The sequence below is a fragment of the Teleopsis dalmanni genome, chromosome 1 (assembly GCF_002237135.1).
Source record: "Teleopsis dalmanni isolate 2A chromosome 1, ASM223713v2, whole genome shotgun sequence".
Classification (NCBI taxonomy): domain Eukaryota; kingdom Metazoa; phylum Arthropoda; class Insecta; order Diptera; family Diopsidae; genus Teleopsis; species Teleopsis dalmanni.
Genome location: NC_051846.1, coordinates 18,002,303 through 18,026,401, shown reverse-complemented (window position 1 = coordinate 18,026,401; position 24,099 = coordinate 18,002,303). Strand labels below are relative to the sequence as shown.

At 29.8% G+C, this 24,099-nt stretch overlaps 2 protein-coding genes across 2 annotated transcripts in view; one reads left to right on the top strand and one right to left on the bottom strand.

Moving 5' to 3' along the window:
• Positions 1–24,099, bottom strand: part of LOC119671108 (glucose transporter type 1) — a 74,600-nt gene that overhangs the window by 37,144 nt on the left and 13,357 nt on the right. The window contains 3 exon segments of the mRNA XM_038081622.1: positions 8,855–9,023; positions 9,241–9,354; positions 11,656–11,814. Of these exon segments, the coding sequence (XP_037937550.1) occupies positions 8,855–9,023; positions 9,241–9,354; positions 11,656–11,797 (425 nt within the window). The 5' untranslated portion in view covers positions 11,798–11,814.
• Positions 4,993–7,446, top strand: LOC119671109 (dynein regulatory complex protein 1 homolog). Its single transcript, XM_038081623.1, has one exon. It carries the CDS (start codon positions 5,086–5,088, stop codon positions 7,357–7,359), a length of 2,274 nt encoding a protein of 757 aa, XP_037937551.1. The 5' UTR covers positions 4,993–5,085; the 3' UTR covers positions 7,360–7,446.

The window sequence follows — 24,099 nt, the reverse complement described above, 5'->3', positions numbered from 1 at the left end:
CTACCCCCTACAGGTTCTTACAATACTTAAAATATTAATGTTACAAATACTTAAAACTAATGATACTTTCATTAGTTGAATATAAATAAAGTAAAGTTTTATAATATATTAAGTTTTTTAATCTAAAAAACAAAAGCAACTCATTTTAAAATATCTTTCAAGTTTCTTTATTAAAAGATTAAGAGATCTTAATCTACAAAAAAAAAATTTGTCAGTGAGGTATATCTTGAAAATTGTTTATATCATATCATATTTAAATATCACTCATAGAGCATAATACCAGCATTCAAAACACATGTATAATCAATTCAAGATAATATTATATACCACTTCAAACTTTATTTTTGATCTTTGGTGTACTATAAATTCTATACGAAAAGTACTAGAAACATATTATTTTTATTATTCGCTTCAATAAAAATAAATAAAAAGAGTCAATATATTTATTAAATAACTGAAGTTGGCTTTTCTTCGTTAACTAGTTCAGGACTAGCTAAGAGCGGTGAGTTGAAATGGTATATTCTGATTGATTTTACAGTTTTTGTACTGATAATTATACGAAATCAATTCAAAACTTGTTGGTTGTAGACTAAAATTATGATCATACCATATATTATATATTCATGCCTATAAGACCAATACGTACTAAATGCAAATCTTCAGTAACTATATTGAAATCGCATTTTAATGGTCGAAGTGCAGGACAATAAGTTTTGTAGAAGGCAAATAGTCACATTATAATTAAAACGATATACAGGAAGTATTAGAAATGGATATAAAAGTAATGACTACGTGTAAAATATATATTTATAAAGATTCCCCAGTTTTGTAGAAGGCAAATAGTCACATTATAATTAAAACGATATACAGGAAATATGAGAAATGGATATAAAAGTAATGACTACGTGTAAAATATATATTTATAAAGATCCCCCAAAAACAACCTAATTATCAAGCTATAAAACATAATATGGAGAACTGACAACATACTGTGCAAGTTACGCCCGATTGAAAATAATTTAATCTACCTCTAATTCCTACTGGATTCGTCACTGAAAGTAATAAGCCTGCTCTTGCTATGTACAGTTCAATGCACTGTTAAAATAATGTGTCATAAGTCATGCTTATAACGAATGGCACAACCTTGTAAGGAAGGAGAAAAATGAGTACAATTGAAAATAACGACGTGGAGAATGTATGATTTCCATAGGATGGTACCACAACTCACAAAATGAATCCTTTTTTGACTTTGTATCTTGAATTGGCTACCAAGATCATACGATTTAGACACAAAACGGATTTTCTGTGGGGTTACGCAAAGTTCCGTGTTTATGCGGATAATCCTCAAACTCTTGACGCTTTTAAAATTCCGCAAGGACTATTCGTCAAGTTATGTTATTGCTAACTTTGTGTCAACATATTATTATAAATTGCTTCAAAGGGATCTAATACATAACATTATAATGAATAACGAATTTATCAGTTGAGTCCTTTTGTACTTTTATTTACTTTATTCATATTATCTCCCAATAAAGAAAAAGCTATATTTTCAAAATTTCATACCTAAGACTTCATATCCTAAAGCTTATATTAAAATTATGCAAAAACTGAACAATAAAGCCAAATTCATATCTGTGAGATTATGTAAATAGGTTAATAATTTAAAATAGATTAGCAGCATGGATGAATGGAGAATGAATTGTTTTCGATTAAAAAGAATTGTAAAATATTTACATACATTATTTGCATAGGAAATATTTAAGAGTTAAGATATTTCTAATTAATTAAAGTTTATAGTAAAAATGAATAAAATGAATAAAATGGAGATAAATTAGATATAATATGATATTTATGTAGTATTATGAGAAAGTTAACAAATTCAGTTTCATACTCATTGAGTGGTGAGAGAACCATTCCACTTTGATGTGTTGAGATAGTAAAAAGTATGTAAAGTATGTAAGTAAATATTTTCGTTACAGAAAAGACAGAAAAGACAGAAATGGCAGTGATTTGTTGTGATTTCACATGTAAAAATATTGTAAATCGGTTGTTTAGCGACCAGTGAAATAATTTTAATTTTAATGAAAATAAATATATACAAACATCGATTTGTTGAAAAAATAATAATAATATTTTTTGAAATAAATTCCATTGATGAATATCGCAAAAAAAATTTTAAATATTTACAGTGAAAAATATGTGAGCCAAAGAAAAAAAAAATTTCAAATAGTTTCATTATTAAAAATCAATTAAAAAGAAATATTTTGCTATTTTTTATTTTTGATTTTTTTACAATATTTTTTATGAATAAGTTTAGTAATGAATTCAACAAATATTTAAAATAAACTATATAAAATATATATCGTTTTTCATAAAGAGATTAAATAAATTTCATATCTACCTTGGCGGCATAGTGCCCATCATTTTGACGATTTATTTTTAATTTTTTCGGTGCTGAGCTTAAAATATTTCCTGCTCCTTTCTAGGACTTTTTTTTTGTAATTTCAATTCAACTTAAAGGACCAAATGCTTAAAGTTTCTTTTTCTTTTTCGTTTTGTTTTTGTTTTTCTTTTTTTTTCGATTTTGTTTTTTGTTATAAATTATATCACTTTTTTTTGCTTACAATTTCATTTTTATGTATTTTTATATTTTTTATATTTTTGCTTTTAATATAAATTTTTTATTTTAATTTATGCAGTTTGGTGAATGTCGCGTTTGCCCAGAAAAATTACACCGGGCCGTATACAAGATACCTTCAAATATTAATTTCAATTAAATTGACATTTTGGGAGGATTGAGACCTGCTCGATTATTGCATATCTACAGGAGAGAATGGGTAAAAAGATAATGAATGAAAAAATTATATGAAATTGTGTCAGTCAGACAATTTTATGTTTTGCACTTTAATTCAAATTAACTAATTTGCGATTGTGAATTCGTGAACAAAATTATAAATAAAATTTGTTTAATATTGATAATATTTTAATTAAACTAAATGAATAATTTATGTGGTGCAGTAAATTAGTTAAACTATATATCATAATGCAAATATTTTTAAATAAAATTATGCGAAAGCTTTTAAATATATTATTTTTTACTGCTGAAAATTTAAAGAATTTAATTATTAGTTTCATAAAAAGGTTTTTTTTAACTATTATTGGCTTTCATATTTAAAATTTAATTAAAAAATTTTGCTTCATATATTCTTACGCTCAAAATAAATTAATTAATGCGGTTGCATAAATAAATTGGCCTAATGTCCTTGGAAAAATTGTTGGAAATTGGAAATTGTTCACATATACCCGCAGTCTTAACTTTAATATACCTTATACCTTTAATTCTACTAAAAGACACTAAATAAGCTGTAATAGCTATGGACAAATCTATTTCAAATACTCGAGTAAAACGAATGCTTATTAAGATGATATTAGTCGCTTACTGAAGGCCATTCCTATGAGGCCATTCAAAACCCCAAAAATTCTTAAAAAGTTTCATGCATTATATTTGAGTTCTCCGATGTTTATAGTTTAGTGTAGAATAATATAATAATGAAAACTCCAACGTTCCTTCTTTTATTTCAATATGATGGATTTATTTCGATAGAATAATTGCGATAGATACTATATACAAAACATAATAGCCTGAATAAGAACAAGGGACTTAGTTAGTATAGAAAAATACATAAATAAATCTTTCCAATCTTCTTTTTTTTTCTATTACAACTGCATCTACAAAAAATATTACTCTATGGCTTAGCAGTAGCAGGAAATGAATTACTTAGTACAGAAAAAAAGAGAAACTACTTCCTCTTGTTAGTACAACAATTAAGTAATAAAAGATTGAAAAGGACGGCAGTATTTCACTCTTAGCATTGCGTTCCAGCGAAATTAAATGTCTGAAATCTTATATAAATTTGTTAATGAAATATAGCGAATTTCGCTTCTTTATTATATTCTTTTTAATTACTTAGTTCTAATATGCAAACAATAAGTTCCGTGAGAAAATATTTTCTATGTACTGAGTTACCTGCATGAATTAATTCTCATGATATGTTAAAGCGTTGTAGAAGATTTTCAACGTTGGTGCTCCTACATTCGCCATTAACTTTTAAGGTAATGTCATAATTGTTTTCAAAACATTGTTTTATAAAAACTTTTTAGTAGTAAAGTTTTTTAAAAAAACCTTTAAAAGTTACTTAAAGCATTTTCTATTAACTTCAGCTCAATGGATGCAGTAGAAATACCTTCATTATTATTAATTTACCTTATATTTATCTAATTTTATCCTACGATTGTTTCATTATCTAGTACACCTATAAAGTAAATGAAAATATGCTAGAACATTTCGGTGAAAATTATATTGCAATTTTCTATTGTTTTCGAATATTTTCATATGAAAGTTAATATATGTTTGAAATCTTGTATTATTGCATATTTATTGAGATTTAATAATCATACACAAATACCCTCCAATAAAATCGAGCTGACGGTATAAACGTTAATCTTTTTCATGTGAAATTAGAGTGTTTTGCATTAGAACAGAAACTTTTTAACCACCCAGACGAAAAGGTTTTAAACTAAGAAATTGGATTTTTTCTGAGAACTCAGCACATTATTCGTAACTAAACAAAAATATTACAAAATACGGGTTCAGTTTCATAAATAAGTATAATAAAATCCAATTGGTCTGTAACCGGCTATGCATTTACTTCACCCCGTTTTACCGATGGAAAATGCATATTTTTTTCCAACTGATCCATAAATGGCTTAACGCAAGATGAAGTACGGAGATATTTTTATTTAAGAGCCATAAATATGAATATTTTATCCCATATCGCTTTTCCAATCTTTATTTAAAAACAAATTTTCCTTAGCCTACTTCAATTGGAAGTAAAAACATATATTTTTTCCTTAACATTTTTACTTTATTTGTTTGACATTTTATTTTTAATTTATTTTTTAATTTCCGGTTTTTGCTCTCTGTCTTTTTTTTTTTTTTCTTTTAATTTGCACGCGCTTTTATACATTATTTATGGTTTTTATTATATTTAAATTTATAGTGATTTGGCCATTACATTATTCAACATGGAGGTCATATTGGCTTCAGTTGATTCAGAAGAATGGAGTGTGTCAATCAGTGAAGTCAATGCACTGCAATCTGCTAGTGAAGAAAATGAGGAAGAACAGCAATCGGAAGAGCGTGAAAGTACCATTAATCCAGATGATATAAAATCAATAGCCACATTATACATTGAACCTGATAAAATCTCTCAAGAATCCAGCTCCTTGGATCAAACTGAATTGCACGAAGAATTGCACGAAGAATTTCACGAAGAGCAAATAAACCTTGCCGATAAACTTAACCTGTTAGATCTTAGCAATGAGAAACGTTCTCCATACTTCAAATTAGATACACAACGTGTAAACATATTTAAAGCTGCAAACCTCAAGGAAAAAGCTGGACCCAAAACTCTAGCTGATGAAGCACTAGAGGATAAGGTGGGCATTGAAAGATGTTTGGAAGAAAATGACAAAAGTTTTGAATCATTATTAAAAATTGGTAAGGAATTACTAGATAACATTAGGGTAGCAAGTGAACAACGAGAGGCGCAGCGTCGGGTAGTTGAACCTCAAGAACTGCATAAATTAGCAGCTACTATTGAAAATGAAAGTTTACAGATGATAGATCAAATGGGTGACATTGAAAATAGATGGCTAAGCCTGAAAGATATCGAGGAACCATATGAAACTTTTGTAGAATTAGAAAAACAAAAGAAGCGATTGGCTGATATACTAGATCGTAAAGATACTTTAATCAGAAAGTGCCAAGAACATTCCAAACGGTTACATGAACAATATTTCATAGATCAGAAACAAAAAGAAACAGATATTGAACATTTCACCAGTCGAGTTTATGCCCAAGTAGAGTTGATAAAAGACTCATATAGAAAACAAATGGAGCTTCTAATTGAAGCAATTAAAGATGAAAGGAAAAAAAATAAATGGAAATTGAAATGGGAAAAAATATTTGATCAGTCCATGGATGACAATCAAAAAAAAATTATAAAAGAAGCAGACTATTGTAAACTTTTTTATCACGAATTAACTAATTTGCAGAAAAACCAAGAACGAGAAACATATGCTATTAAAATTAGATTAGAAAAAGCAGCCGAAGACTTGGAATGCGATCTACAGAACACAAAAGCACAACTCTTAAAGACATCCGAGATAACCGATTATAATTACTTAATTTTGCAAAACCGTTTCGAGGAAAACAGTTTAATTAATATTTTACAGAAAAAACGGGTAGCCAAAGTAAAACGTAATATCCTTATACTCAGAAAACAAGTCTCCGAGCACAAAATCGCAGCAGCAGCAGCAAGGAAGAAAATGAAAGCTGAAATCCGCGTATTACAATTCGCTCTTAATGATATAGAGAAGCAAGCAGAACAGATGAAGCTGATCAATAAATCGAATTTCGACAATGTATGGGCTGTAAACTTTCAAGAAATGAAGAAATTAATCACTGATATTATGAATGTGGAGAGGGTAATATATGAGCAAATGTTAGGTTTACCATGGGAAAACCCCGAATTCGATCTTACCGATATTAACAAACCAAAACATATAATAAAAAAGACTCCAGAAACACAAGACATGTTTTTCGACATTGAATTAGATGAAATGGAAAAGAAGAATTTACTAGAAACATTAAAACAGTTTTCGAATCGTGGAGGTTTTATAGTTGAAGAAAATATTCTAAAAGCTTTGGAGCCGTATGGTGAAGGAGATCAACGTCTTGTGACCATTACTCAAATATGTAAAGCACTTTGTATTAAAAATGAAAATATGATAAAATCCTTGACGAAATTCTTCACACCATATTCTTACTGTCCTAATTGTTCTTCAGGTCCGAGCAAAAGAGCCATTGCTGATCTGTTCCTCATTGGTGACAGCAGAGACACATATCTCCGAACTGAAGCACCAACCAAAATTAAAAAAGGTTGTGTGGACCATCACTTAGTAATGGAACCAATATTTACATTAACTGCACTCAATCGTTTTGCAAAATACGTACGCAACTCTTCGCCATATACTCAGGCAATGAGAGCCGACATAAGGCGACGATCGACTTTACCAAATTTAATACAAGTTCAAAAGCATGATATAGAAAAGTTTTGGGCTCAGCTCTCCACCTATTTTACACCGGAAAAGGAAAACCTATGGAAGTGCTTGGATCATGGACTCAATCATTATGTGCAAGTCTTACAACAACGTGCAAAATTGGATAAGGAATGCGAGGCACTTCGTAAACAGAATGCCGAACTAAATCGGTTATTAAAGTTTCTTGACACATAGAGATCGCTTCTCAATGAAGCGATGTTTTGACAATGAAACAACTAAATTTTTACGTAGTAATTTTAACAATTTTTTTTTAAAGATCAAGAATGCTATTTTGTAAAATAAATATAAATGTTTTATATAATATCTTTCTTTTAATCTTAAATTTAAGAAAATTTTCATTTTGTCCATTTTCTGAACTGGACTTTGTTGAACTAAAAAAGGTACTATTAGTATGATTTGGTACTTTGTTCAAAGACAAACAGATTTTATAAACTGTATTAATCACTATCATTAGAGAAACCTAACAAAATGTAAAGTATTTGCTTAATGACAACTGAAATGGGAAAATCTAATACTTCATATTTTGAATTTTTGAATAGATGTTAAATCGTAAAAGCTATTTGGTTTTACCTGGATATTTAATAAAAATAAAAATTCTAAAAGCTTTTTATTTGACCAATAAAATGACAAATAAAAACTGTTTGTAGATAATATGTCTCCCTTTTTTTATATTGCATAAAATATTCAGATAAATATGAATGCACTGCAGTATGTGTTCTCTGAGTGTCTACATTATATGCAGTTTTTATAGCTATCTGCTTTATCTCTTACACAGATCTTTCCAGTACCTTTAAACAAATCCAATTTAATTTGTGATTCAAATAAAGACACAGTTGAAAAAGGGCCCAAAATTAATATTAAACTGTTCATAATATTTGAGATAATCCTCTATATCTACAGCTTTATCAGTTCTTCACCTTGTCGTATATATGGTACATATATATTTGATGCAAAAACCTTTTAACGCAAATAAATAACGATTAATAAAATCATTTTACCACTAAAATATTCTCAAATAAAGCAACTTCAATCATTCACATTAAGTTTAAATAATTTTTAATGTATACGCTTTCCATGAAGAAGTGTGTTTATGTAAGTTGCGATAATAAGAAAATATATCCATTTGATTCATTGGAATCAAATTGTCGCACAATTTTCTAGAATATTGACGTAACTCATACGCAGTGTAGTGCGCACAAATAGGCATGGAGTTTATGTTAGTTTATGTTTAACCTGCACATATGAGAGCCAATAATAGTTAACTTTAAAAATTACTAAAAAATTACTTCAATTAATGTTTTTATTAAATTTTTTACTAAGTTTCATTATGTGAAAGAGACACATATTTCAACATTTAATTTTAAATTAATTTATCTCTTATCTTACTTTTAAACTAAATGTTTTATAAAAGAGAAATGTAGTATATAAGAATGCAGATAGTAATTATGAAATATTTAATTATGGTTTTATAAAAAATTTACATGATACATAAAAACAATAAATACTTTACTCGTACACTAGTAAAAAAAAACCCAAAAGGAAACAATATAAAATGCTTTATGCAAAATTCTCGAGTAAAAAGTTAGTAAATATTTGTTTGAAAAAATACATGAAATAAATGAAATAAATGAAAGGAAAAAATGAAAGAAGAGCAAATCACGATACATACTCGAGAAGCAATTGCCGCAGGGTTGCTTCATCCTCGCCATGACATCTCAATCTAGATTCACGATTTGCGTCACGTTCGCTGTTCACGTGCCTCGAACGTTTCGGGGCATAACTGAATGAATGACGATAAAAACGGCCGTTAATTATGTTACCACCACGATTGCAAGTATCTGAACCAACCAACCAATCCAAATTTAAATGCAGTCCATACATAGTGCAGTTGTGCAGTTAAGGATAAGTAAATGAAGTTGAAAATAACGTTGAGATTGAACGCAATTGAATGCAGTTGAAAGAGAAATGAAGGAGAGAAAAAATTGTAATTTATTATAATTTTTAACAACAACAAAGCAAGGCTTTGCAGCAACACATTTCGAATGAATAACTTACCTTGTGGACGCAGTCGTATCGGAGGTGAGGTCAGCTTAAGTGTTGTGGTTGCAGGCGGGGTCTTACGTCGACCACCAAAAACATAATCGTAAGAATCTTCACTCAAATTGGACACTTTTTAAACGCGCACGCACACAAACACAAACACAAAATTTTATTTTAATTTTAATTTCAATTTTCATTTCCATTTTCATTAATAAATTAAAAATTATTTCAATTTCATTTACATTTTTATTTATATTTATATTATTTATATTTATATTTGTATTTGTTATTTACATTCAAGATCAAAAAACACAATATCATAAATGAAATGAAAAAAGCAAAAGATTAAATTAAGAACTTATTTTAATTATATGTAATTATAATAGTTATGAAATTAATAATATAATAGTTACTTTATTTGAATTGCCTTTAGATACTCACTCTACAAAAAAATGAACGTTAAAGCCACTCGAAAGTATAATTTAATTTAATATTATTTTTTGTTTTAATTAAAATTTTTTTTATTTTTTGTCGTCATTTATTTATTAATAGAATAACATTTTTTAAGGACACAATTTTTTGGTAATTGTTTTAGTTATTGCATTTCGTAAAGAAAAAATAGAAAGAAAATAAAATTGTTTGTTTGTTGTTAGCATTTTTGTTTATATTGTAAAAGAATTTAACTATTTTTATAAAGAAAATGTACATAAAGAACTGTAAGCTTAATTAAGTAATTAAGAAAAAATTGTATGAGCACAAATTACAAGGAGTTTGAGAAAGTTTCAAAAAAAATTCTGAAATACAAACTTTTCAAAAATGTCCAAATAAAATGCTGCATTTCATACGTAAGAGTTTTCGAATGCAGTCATTTCAATTTACACACAAACAAATACGAGTATATGTATCTTCCAGATCTATGTAAGTGTTTTGTTAAAGATACTTTGTCGTAAAAGCAAACTGCAAATTTCATTTGAAAGTGAAAATGAGGAGAAGAAATGTGCACAGTTTTGATGATTTCGAGAACAACTGAAATCAAAAATGCTAAGCAAAAATGTATCTGAGGTTTTTGTGTTGAGTGCAAGATGTACACAAAATTATTACAAAAAAAAATATTCAAGAATAATTTAATAAAATTATTTTTTTTAAAAAAAATCAACAATAAAAATATAATTCTGAAGAAAAAGGATAAATACGAGTAGTAATGAATGACAAAAAAAAAACTCAGAGACACCCATCATCAGTGATCTCTGAAAACCATCTAGGGGCCAAGTTATGTAGAACATCTCGGGCACGGAAAATTGTCTTTTTCGGGCTATGCCGAAAATGTATGTTATACAGACTGTTTTGTATTTGTACTGAAATTGGATTCATTTGCTCCTAAAAGGCGCAAATTGTGAAATTTATTACTAAACAACACTGCTTTGCCTTAGTGCAGAGGCAAAAATACTTCGACTCTAATGCCGGAATTTGAACCGACATATTATTTTTGCTCTCAATCTCAATTTAATAATTTGCATTGAAAATAATAACAATTTTACTTATGCCCTGTCCGAGACACTCTACATAACATGGCTCTATGGAATTAATTGTTCTTATATAGTTTTTTGACTGCAAGTACTAAGGGTTCAACCCTGTTAAATTGAAGTCACGTTTTAAACACCTGATCCAACGCCGTGCTTAACATGTGATATATAAGCTTGGAATTTTGCTGTTGTTGGTTTACCAAAAAACTGACTTGCAAAAGCATTATCCACCGCTACACATAAATATTTATCCTTCTTCCATTTAAAATAAAAACTTCACTTACAGTAAAAACATAAAAGATTAACTAAGAGTACAATATAAAATCGAATAAATGTATAAGAAAATTATATTAAATCTTGTAATAAAAATAGACGTAAAGTGAGTGTCTGTGCTAGTGACCACAACAGTCTCGATGTGGCTCTCCATTTTCTGCTGTTTTGAGTTTTACATGGAAATGTGTGAATTTATGAGATGCAAACAAATACCAAACAATTGCAATTAAAATAATTTTTAATCAATGCATTCAAGATGTTCAATAATTAATGTTTATAAAATGGTAATTTCAAAAAGTCAAAGGAAACTTCAAAAAGTACACACTAAAAAAAACTTACTAAGGAAAACTTAAAATAAAAATTTAGCTGGATTTGCTATAGCAAATAGGAAAGCGAATGTAATATACAATTATAGATATAAAAAATAAAAATCGCTTGCAATCTAATAGACACAAAAACTGAATAAGAAAATACCTTGATTTAAAGGAAACTACAAGTAAAAAAATGAACTGTTTTGTAAGTAATTTTTTTTGGAAAATGCAAAAACAAAACCATATAAAAACATTTTGTGATACACATTAAAACGAAAACCTACAAGAACTCAGGTAAAAACATTTTAGAAAAGTTAGCACACCTGGAAAAACCGTCAACGGTTGAAGTACTTGTGTAGAACGCAATGGCGGTGGCAGCGGCGGCAACTGTCCAAAAGGATCTTGGCCGTTCGAAATGGAAGACGATGGTGGTGAGATCATCGATATATCACCGCAAGTCGCCATTTCATTATTGCGGCCTGCTAAAAATATTATAAATGAAATAGAAAAAATACACAAAATGTTTAGTATTTAATAAATTTAAATAGTTAGGAATCAAAAAAATACAATTTTTATTTGAATAAATATGGTATATATAGTCATAAGTAATCATGCTCATAAATATATCTTAAAATTATATATTCATATTTTTGATTTGAAATTAGCAGTACATAAGGTTTTAGCTTTATTAAAGTTTTTTTAAACCTCAGACAATTAGTTATCTTATAATCAATTTCTTCAAGCTACAAACACGTCTTCATATATTTTGACATAAAATTCTCAGTACATACTACTCATATATAATCATATATATATTTTCAACAATTACTTTCTATGGACTCAATATCAAATTACTCTACCAAGCATGTGAAGACTCGATTTGGCTGGATTTAAAAGAAATTATTTTGCAATCCTCCATTTGATTAAATCAAAAATTAGATACAGAGGATATACAGAAGAATTCATAAGAAGAGTGCTCACTGAAAAAGTGATATAAGTATCAACCCTGGAGTAATACTTAAGTATTGGCTGCATTTTATTTACTCTAATTTCTGTCTCTTTCACTTCTGTTCCATCGCATGAACTCACACTTACATTCTTCTCATGTGCGACTCATTAAAACTTAAGCGCGGTGCAGACTATCATGTTTGAATGTCATTCAAGTTACGCTCTCGCTTACTCAAATTTATTCTAGCGACCGTACTTAAACATGCTCACATTCAAGCGTTGTCATTCAAGCAAAATTTTTTAAGAATAAGGGTGTTTACGCACGCTGTTAGTTGTGTTAATGCAACATTATGCTCTTGAGTGACAAATTAAAGTTTTTAGGTCATAGACTATCATTCACAACATGTTGGCGAGAAATCGAATCATGTGCTCTCCAAAATTTTGGTAAGCACGCCATTCCGATCGAAAATTTCTTTTACCTTTTGCAGCCTCAATATTTTTACTAAATCAATACATAAAATTATATAAGTTTCATAGTGCACAATTGCATCTATAAATAAATTTAATTGGATAATATAATAGTATGTACAATAATGTTCGCGCTTCAAAAAAATACAATTTTCTAAAAACGAGTACCAGAGTACCAATTTTGATACTAAAGTACCACATCTGGTAACCATGGATATAAGTGCGTATGAGTAGCAATATAAGAAAAGTATTCTATGCACAATGAGTGTATACAATGAGTACAATGAGTAACTCTTTGCAGCTCTATGAGTGCTCACATGTGAAAGAAAGAAAAAATTCGTCCACCGCGAAGTAACAACGACAGATGTACAATAGAATAACCAACTGCACAACGAAGGCAAAAACTACGAGTACGTAATGAGTACAAGATAACGAATTGTATACTTTAGATAAGTATCGTGAAAACGATTCGACTTATCAAGCTTATAAAAATATATAAACACCTTTCTACCATAACTAGAGATCTTCCTGTTAACTATAAAATTAAAATAAACACTGCAGTCCGCTGTAGATTTTTAATATATAAAATGAAACCTTTACCAATCTTCTTTACAGGTTCTGTGCGATTATCAAGACCTGAGTGCAATAACTTCATATTACTTTAATGTAAACCCGGTTTATATTACCAGATTTTCGAAAGTTTATACAATAGATATCATAGATCATTGCAACCAACAATTCTGTAAGATTTATCAATAGTTTTAATATGCATCTGGATCACAGATTGTCTCCAGAGATTTAGATGTGTAGAACACTGTAAACCTTAAATACCTAAAATAAGTATAAAACTTACAAAAAACGATTTTATGATCTACGGTATCTATTTTTTTATTATTTCTATTTCTTTACTTACATTTTTACAAACTTAGGCTACCTGTCATGCACATTACTGCAGTTGGTATACTTAATGATTCTTCTACCACTTAAAATTTTAATTTGACGAGTTATGACATTAATTTTCATTCAAGCCTATGGCTAATACGTACAAAGTACACTAACATCGCATATTCATAGTAAAAAAACAAGCACATAGACACATTTTGGCACAATTGAGGAAAAATTCTCGTAAAGAAATATATGCCAAAATGCCTCAAAGCTTGTAAGAAGTGCTGCGGAGATAAATTTTAAACAAATTTGCAAACGAGCATAAGCTTGCACGCCTCACATCTACATGGACCGAGCGTTACACAAATTGTTGTACTCCTATATGTGAGTACACACATAACTGTGCCATTAAAGCACAACGTTTGTGTCTTCGAAATACCAAATGCTGAATATATATCGACCCAGTACTGCACGGTAGGACTTTGTTGTGCCCTTGCACTGTTCGGAACGTATTTGGGACATACTAAAGTGCGGCGTGCTTCTGTGCGTGTAAGTTGCGTGGGGTTTGTGAATTGTGAATGAGTGTTTTGGGCACACAGCCGAACATGTCCTTTGCATACATTCGTTCCATACATTAAACTGTTTAAATTTGTTTTTGTTGTGACTTCGTGTTTTGATTTTTGGTAACGCATTCTGTGCGCCCTAACAATGAAGTGAGGCCGAGCCGTTGAGCCTCTTCATTGTGTCTATTTCACACTCCAGTAACGTAGACTCATATATTCCGAATTGAAATTCGTTGGAAATCATTTTGCCATATTTTAGGTATCTTTTGTTTTTATTCTGCCATCTTCTCTCTTGCACACAATTTTTATTGGTTTCGTTTTGATTTTTCAATTTTTTTCCCCCACACTTATTCGAATTTAGTACTGAATTTTGAAGTTTTATGAGCTGCAATTTACGTTAATACGAGTATTGCTGAGTGGAGAGCTCGTCCTGCATATGAAAGCCATTGAAATATTTTGCCAGGCACATTATTTGTCGTTTTGCAAACCTCTGCCGTTAATGGTCTTGCGCCAGTACCGAGTCAACTGTGCCAAGGAATGTTAAGCTAATTTTTTCCCAATTGCTTTGCATAATTTTCTAATATTTCGCCTCAAAGGTATTCGATTGTAAAAAGGCAGTTACTTTTAAGTTCCAAAATGGTTCATTCTGGAAATTAAAGAAGGAAATACGTCGAAGGATTTTAACGTTATTGCGAATATTATTTGCATAACAGTGAAAGGCGCTTAAGCGAAAATTGATTATTATGAGTTGAGGTATAAGATTTTTACCGGTGATATATAGAGTATTTATGATTATTACGAGTACTTGTAGGGAAAGCAAATGATTTATCTGAGCAATGAAAATGGAATTTAATTGAAAAAGTATGCTAATAAATAAAGAAAGATAATTATCATATATTTTTTATATACATATGTTATAATTATAAAAACTTAAAATTTTATATTTACTTAATGGGTTATAGGAAATAATACATATAGTATAGGGTGAGTGTTGGTACCCATACATCTGTCAACACTAATCACATTATGTGAAACAAATATGCATCTGGATGACGACATTTCAGACTATATTCAGACTATATTTATTTTTCCGAATAACAATCAGTCAAATTCACTGCTGAAATGCAATGAAAGTGAGTCATTTTTTAAAGAAATCATTAAGAGCGGTGATAATTGTTTCAAATGCGGGAACATCCGAAGCATACTTATTTGGTCAAAGGTTGATGTCTATCCAAAAACGACTTTAAGCCACAGTTGTTTTATATCGATAGATATATGTTATGAAGCCAGAAAAATGGCTGGATTAAAATTCATTTTCAATAAAGAAAATTTTTTTAAAAAATGTTCAGAAATACCGCTGATACTTTTAGTATCGCCCAATCACTTAATAGCACTTCAGTTTATGCTTAATTATTTTCTGAGCTACCAAAATAGTATACAGTTATCTAGTTTGAATAATACATAACACGAGTATCTTAACCTATTAAAAAAAAATGAAATTGAAACACATGACAGTAGAGAAAGTATCTTAATAATGTACGGGCAAAAGTTAAATAAGTGTATATCTTGTATCTAATAAATATCAATGCTTATCAATGTCAATTCTATACAGCACATGCATATACACAGTGTAAAAACATATATTTTTTATTTTATTTCATTATACAGTTATAGGTATAGAGTTACAATTAAGACTGGCACTCGTGATTTGTATTATTATTTATAATATTAATAAATCAATTTCATTAAAAATGTTATTAATAATGTAACTCATGTTACCTAAACTGTAGGCCAGGGAAGCGATAAAAGTGCTTAGGTATTCACGAAGCACTCTAAGCTGGCTGACCTCACTAATTACTGGACATGGCAACTTCAAGTATCACCTCAAAAAGATAACTCTTGCTGAGGAAGACACTTGCAGACTATGTCTAGAAGAAAAGGAGACAGCGGTGCATATATTGTGCCAAAGTCCAGCACTGGCAAGTAGGAGGAGGACTGTCTTGGGACACCATTGGGTTGGTGACGACTTGGCAGGAAACCTCAAACTAAATAAGATGCTTGCATTAACAAAAGATGTAGTTATGCGAATGGAAGCCACTCCAGCTTTAACTCAATAACAACATCCGAGAATCGAAGGACGAAAAAGGACCCAAGTCGTTTCGTGGTCTACTTCGACTAATCTTTCACTTCCGTGGGGCCACTTGTTGGACAGTGCACTGTCCCAACGTCCCACCATATATATAACTATGGTAAAGCATCTTAAGCCCACAAAGATAAAATTAACCCTTCTTTAATAAAGTATTTGCAGTCGTTTTAAGTAATACCGAATAGAAATAGAAATAAGTTAGTGAAATTAAATGTTATCTCTTGTATTCAAAAAATTTTAGACATAAAATCCTTTAAAAGCAATTTCACTTAGAGAGATTGAGTCATACAATTCACATAATTTTTCAAAGTCAACTGCAGTCACTGTTCGATGCCAACACATTAAAGTTTACTCATAGCTTTCAGCGAAGTCGCCTTTATCGTTCCTTTCGTTCTCGTAATAATAAACGTCATTTCTCATCAATGCCGTCATCATTGGTATGCCTGCGCATACCAGTCCAAACAAAGACTTAACCTCAGTGCGGAATAAACAAATATTTGTAATGCATTTTTTTAAACATTTCCTTCAAATATTTTTTGTTCGGTTTAAGGTTTGATGTTTTCGCCATCATCGTCATCGTCGTCATCGTCATCGCCATCGTCGTCGTCCCATTGCCTTTAGTTTTTACATTGAATTTCACTGAAACTCACATTCATGCAACGCGGAAGAACGCTATGTAAAGACAAATATGACATACTAATGCAGATGCACGTAGCTTCATTGAAAGGTGCCGGGGAGTAAGGCGGCATCGGAATAGTGCTAAGCGTCAAACTACATTTACAAGGATTGCTAATAATTTTCATGGAAGAATAGGGGTTAAGGACCGTACGTACCGCATGTGTCTTTCATATTGAATGCTTGATTCGTTTGTTTATTTGATGGCTTTTTGGTTTGGGTTATGAAAGCATTTAAAAAAGGATATGGAATAGCGAGAAAAAGTTTGTTTGTCAAAGGGATAAAAGCGTGTTAAAGACCTCTGGCATTTTCTGCTTCATTAATGCGTTAAACTTTCCCATTTCAGAAAATCGTTGTAACAAGTTCTTATTTACTTTCCTCTTGTGATAGAAAACAGAAATATTATCAAAAATGTCTGCCTAATGAATAATAACTAAACTGTTTGCAATTCTAGACAAGTCTTTTTGGATTTTTTAGAGTATCCAGTTATACTGGTGAAAACATGTTCCGAAGTCGATATAAACACTAAAGTAAAAATATTGATGAACATTTTTGTAAAATAATTACGAATATTATCAGTGTTCAATTCTAAATTTTATCAAGAAGAATCTTCTATGAAAGCCTTTTTACTCCTCTCTCTACTTTCGAATGCCCTAGTAGATACTTGTGGATTACTTCTATAGTTCTTATACTCAATGGATGCGCTCACAACTTCTTTAAGTTTATATGAAATTCCAAATAAATCAAAATAAAGCCCATTAAACAAATCTTTAATGTAAAAGGATTATTTAATAGATATTAGAATCTTGATCAACTTTTTCATTCCATTTAACATTGAGATATATTTCATTTTTGAATTGAATTAAAGAAAAATAATTGAAGATTTATCTATAATAAGTTTGTGCAAATATGACATCGTAAGTAAATTTAATGAAATCACCACCTTTGCTTTCAGTAACCCTTACTCAATACCAAAATAAATGAAATTTTAGAACTAAAGATGAAGACGAATTAGATCCTTATGGAGTTCGCACTATTGAAAAACCCATAATGTAAGTACAATAATTTATAAAGTATTTCATAATTTTAAAATGAAAATAGTTTTTAATTTCTGAATTAGAGATCTTAATGCGTTCATAGACCTATTGAAATGCAGCATTGGAACTGGCATCACAGCTATGCTTCTCGCGATCAGTTATGCCGGTTGGTTAGTGGGATTAATTGGATTATTTGTGGTGGGTCTTATAGAAATCGGAGGTATACACTTATTGGTAAACAGACAAACAAAATATCTTTCGCATATTCTTATTTATGGGCAATTATGCGATTTTTTTAGACTTACTACATTGTTCTGATATGTAAGAGAAGAAAGGTTCCGTATATAACGTTTAGAGACGCTATGGAAGCATTATTCGAAGAAGGTCCTAAATGTCTTAAATGTCTAAGCAGTTTCTCAAAGTAAGACTTTGTGATCATTATATTACTTGAAGAAAAAACTTTAAGAAAATTTTAAGAAAATTGTATTAAGAATAAAGAATTAACGAAGATTTGTTTATTTGTTTTAATTCTAAGCTAATAGTAGATTAGCCACTATATTTATTTTGCTACCAAAGTAATAAATAAATAATAATTCTTTTCATTTTCATAGGCTCCTTGTCGATTTTTTTTTCTAATTTTTTATGACATATGCATATGCACCATATATATTGTTTTTGTTGCCAGCAGTGTAAAAGAAATATGCGATGGTTGCATGAAATTAGATCTACGGGTGCATATAATCTTACTCTCAATTCCATGTATATTAATATTACTGATCGTCATATGAAGTATTTGGTGTCATTTTCCTGGCTCGGCAATTGCTTTATTTTCATAGGTATGTAGAATTTTTATTATTGTTAAATTCACACAATCAAATCATCTGAATAATAAAAAAATTATATTTTTTTTGTAAGGTCTCAGTGTTATATTTTACTTTATTTTTACGGGTTTACCAAAATTTGATGCAATGCAGCCAGTTGGAACATTACACAAATTTCCAATTTTTATAGGAACGGTGCTATTTGCTGTTGGTGCTGTGGGGGTGGTAAGTATACATTTATTCCTTCAGTTCAGACTATACTAACCTCATAAACAACAGTTAACAGATGATAGCAATCGAGAAAAATATGGCTAAGCCAAAGGAATATATAGGATGGACCGGTGTTTTGCTGTTGGGAAGTGTTTTTATTACAAGTGCTTATGCAGTCTTCGGTTTTTTCGGCTATTGGCGATTTGGTTCCGATGCAGAGACAAATATCGTTTTGAAACTGCCACACAATAAGTTAGTTCATCAATTCAAATGCATCTCATTTTAATAATAAACAACTTTTCCATAGAGTTGGAACTATTATAAATGTCATTTGCAGTTTTCGTCGCCCTCATTTTTCCAAATTTAGGCATTTGGAGCATTTTGTACCTCAATTTTGGGCTTAATTTTTATATGCATATTATATTCTACTAGCTATGGACCTCTCAAATATTATTTGATTCAAAATATTTTGCTGATTATTTTTGGTATTTTTGGTGGCATTTTTGGTACTTACGTAGCAATTGAAGATATGATTGCTATGTATTTGTGAAAAATGTACAAGATCTGGATATGTAACTGTAATTGAAGAATCATATGTTTTTCTAATGTAATGAAAGAAATAGTTGGATTATTTGAAAATCTAGTAATCCATTCTGCCTATGGAATTTTGTTGCATATATGTTGAGTTTATAAAATTCTATTAAAAAATTTTAATTAAAATTAAAAACTATCATTTAATAATGCTAACAACTACAATTCTAATATGACAATAATATGGCATTTATTTGAGAATATGGATTCTTTTCAGGACTACAGTATTATCCATTATCTGAACATGACAGGGCTTATCAACACAAACAAAATATGAATGAAATTATTTAGCTTGTTGTGAAGCAAATATATTCTCTTCAAATTTTATACAAAAATAAATGATCTTCTCAAATGAATACTATAAAGTAGTATAACCAGGGAAAAGAAATGCGGTTCATCCAACGACAGAAAGTTCATATTGCATTTGTGAATTCGTTAATAGATATTCATTTAATTTACATTTAATTTAGTTCGTAAGTTGATTAAGTACTCTACTTGGAATATATTACTGATAGATGGTTGTTGAATTTCTTTGCTTTACATGGAAATGAAAAAATTACTTCTTCGGACATAAAGGTCTCCCAAAATGTTTATCCACTAACATGCTCGGGTCTTGTGCCTTATTTATTTGCGATAAAAGGATGCCTCATAAATGAAGTTCAATCCCAATCAAACATTAGAAAGTATATGTTCATAAAAATAAAACTTTAATATAGATTCTAATTTGTATTCAGATATAAAGTTAAAGACTAAATTTTTATTTAAACATTGTCGCATCTAAGTGAAGACAACTCATATACGAAAGAACACAGAGATAATATTTTTGCTTTGACTTCAAATCTATGTCAGTTCATAAACCTTTAACTGATCCTAAGCAATTAAAAGAGATACAATTTACAATTAACATAATGCAGTAACTTTGTCTACGAAATCCAACACTTGTATCTACTTAAAGTACACATGTGCTTCACTTTAGCGCTGCCGGCAAATAATTTGTCAACTAGAATAGCTTAAGCAGCGAAAGCGACTTACATATCCGTTTCATTCAAATTATTAGGTAGGATGAGATGCTTTCAAATGTGGTAGCACACACAACAAATAACAAATTTGTTTGCCATCACAGAAGTTTTAATCAAAATCACAAAAATTGAACAATAGATGTTGGGCACCTAAACTCGCATGAACTAAACATGTATCTATCATACTCAGACGTCTACTTCAAGCTGTAGAAGATCTATTCATTGGCCAAACCGCACACAATTCCAACTCCACTGCCATACAGAAACATGGCTTCTGTTTCGTTCTGAAACTTATTTAAGTGGAAAACATTCGCCTGTAGTGTTGATTCCTCAAAACAAACGAGTACTTCATTTAATCAGGTTACGAGTATATACAGAATCGCACGCATTCCTACAGATACACTTGCCGTACACTTGATGAGATACATAATTATCTGCGTATGTGTGCAAATGTTTTACTAAATTAAAACACAAAAGTGTATTTGAGCTGTTATTGCTTTTATTACATTTCACTTTATTTAATTATTTATTTTGGTAAATGCGGTTTGTGTCTAATGCAATTTATATGGCGTCTCTCCACCAGTATCTTGAGTCCCAAATATTGTAGTTGTACACACTACCAAATGTATCTAAACTTCATATAAATTAAATAATCGTTCGAATTGCTGTATTTAGTTTCGAAATAATTCAAAAGTGAAGACACAAATCCTCAGAAATGGTTAATAATTGCTTGTAGACTTAAGCAAACAGTAAAGAATTTGCAAATCTTTGGAAAATTATTTAAATATTTTCATTTATCTTGACGAATGAAATGTATGCCAAAGTACAAGTATTTCAAAGCGTATTTAATATGCAATTGAAATATATCTTGTTGCTTGTAACTCTAATGGCCCAAAGTACAAAATTGAAATAATAGAAATTTTGTGCCAAAAGATTATTTAATAATTTAATTCAATACATTTGTGTTTGGTTCATATATAAACATTTCATGTTAGACTTCATGTGCGGTTACTAAACAGAATATGCATACGAGTATCTTTTATTTTGCTTAAAGTGATTTAATGATAATTCAATAGCATCCAAAAGTATGCCAAACCACAATGACCACAATTTTAAGAGACCTTTAAGAATGCACTCTTGTCAAAGGTTATCCAAAGCCCTTTCAAGTGCTCACAAACGATTTTATTGTTACGAGTATGTAAAATCATTTAATTTAAGGGCTTCACCTTCACTTCACCTTACTTTGTCTGTACTTAATTCTTACTGTTGTATAAGATACTTTCAAGTTTCAATAATTTGAAATAAACAAACAATTTATTATAGAATATCAATTATTTAATTTTATTCAATTTAGAAATTAATTCATTTTAATTTAAAATAACAATGTCATTAACTGAAAAACAACTGAAAAACAATTTAAATCAGTTAAGATTAAAAATAATGAATTCATTATTAATATGACTTGAATTTAATGAATATATCAATAAAATCCCAATTACTAGAAGTTACTTTTGACTTTGGTAAATCTTCGATACCCTATTTCTAAGCTACTTCATGGCAACATATTACTCTCACCTAAATATATCTCAATTTTCATGGATGGTTGGACAAATGAACTGAGGTGAAGGTACACTCGTAAATATTTTCTACAGACGTAGACATAAATTACAGTCCTCTACTGATTATTAAAGCTACAATTTCAATTTTAATAATGAATTACACTAAAACATCACAACGTATAAAACATTGTAGCATTCATATAGTTCTACCAAGTCAAGAAAATTTATAAATATGGACCAAGTCCCAAACTCCAGAATAATGGCAGCTAATGGCAGTTTTTTTAGGTCTTCGAGATCACTGGTCTTTATGTTCGCACTTTCCACTCAATATTTATTGTAGAAATTGTAAAAACTTAAAAGAAAAAGAGACATTCACACACTTTTCTGTGACTGCTTTGGCTAACAGAAAAAAGAGATTTTCAGGAAAGTAGTTTATTGACAGACTGAACAAAAGATCAGTTTACCTATAAAAACGAAATAATCCAATTTGTTGCAGTTAGAATGCACAAGTAACTGTCGCAAGCTCATTATATGTTATCTACAAAAATTCTCTGGATGGTGTGACATTTGGTTTGGAGCTGTAATACACCCATAGTTTATTGGAAATTAAGAGGATGTAATACAAATTGTCAATTATGAACCCTACAGCTACATGATTTACAATGTTTTTTACTATTTTTGTTCTATTTTTTACTATATATGAAAATATATATGTGAAAGATATGCTATTTTAATTGAAAGGTTCTACATACTATACAGCTCATCTTGTTTTAGCATTGTGAAAAACCTTTCCGGACGTGAATTAACTATCAAGATCAAGAAATATTTGGAATGAAAACGAATATCACGTGATTTATGATCGAGCTAATGCCACCTATATGCCAACAAATCATCGAAAATTGCCTATATATAAATGTCTTTGATACTAGTTACTACTTGTCGTTACTACAATCTTTGAAGTTCTTTAATTATAAAACCTTTTTGTGTCTTAATAATTTTGTTATTATTTTTAAATAATGCAAATTTAAATCATATATATTATTTTTATAATTTGCATTTAATTTATTTCAGAAAAAATTCAAAGAAGTCTTGGTATTCATTGAAAAGGATGTTTGTTACCTAATTATTGAAATAATCCCTGAATTATTTCACTTATTCGGGATGAATACAAGCTGTACATAGATGCAATCAATAACTCATTACTTAAATATTCACAAACAAAATTAAACACTTGAGCTAACTTTGCACTGAAGTATCTACAAAAGGCATCAGCTATGTTACAACAGTACTTACTATCACAAGCTTAATTAATTAGTTTCAACAAATACAACAACTCAACTAAAACCCTAATTGATATTAAGCTAGAATTATGTAAGTTATTTGCGTAATATGTTTTAATCTGTATTTATCTGAAATGAATTTACTTCAACATAATTATTTCAAACTCTTGCCACCTTCGCAGCCTGAAATGTGCACTCGCAACACTCATACGCCGCAGTGACCGCAATGACTACTGTACTATGTTCGGAGAGCTGCAGATTTGCAGATTTGCTGATTTGCTGATGCGCCTATGTAAATTTCAATTCGATCAATTAAATTAAAGTACCTGAAGAATATAATTAAAGTCAAAGCGATAACAAAACACTAACCACTTAAGGGTAAGCCCCAAAAGTTGGTTTATGGCTAAAACGTCTTCGTCTTCTATTTTGAAGTCAAAAAAAATCAGACTAAAGTAGACAAACGCAATTAAAATGCAGAATTGTTGATTTTTGTGCTCTGGAGGCATTGAAAGAGGAAAGCTTACTAATGAATAATCGTCTGCCATTTGTATTGTGGTTTTGGGAA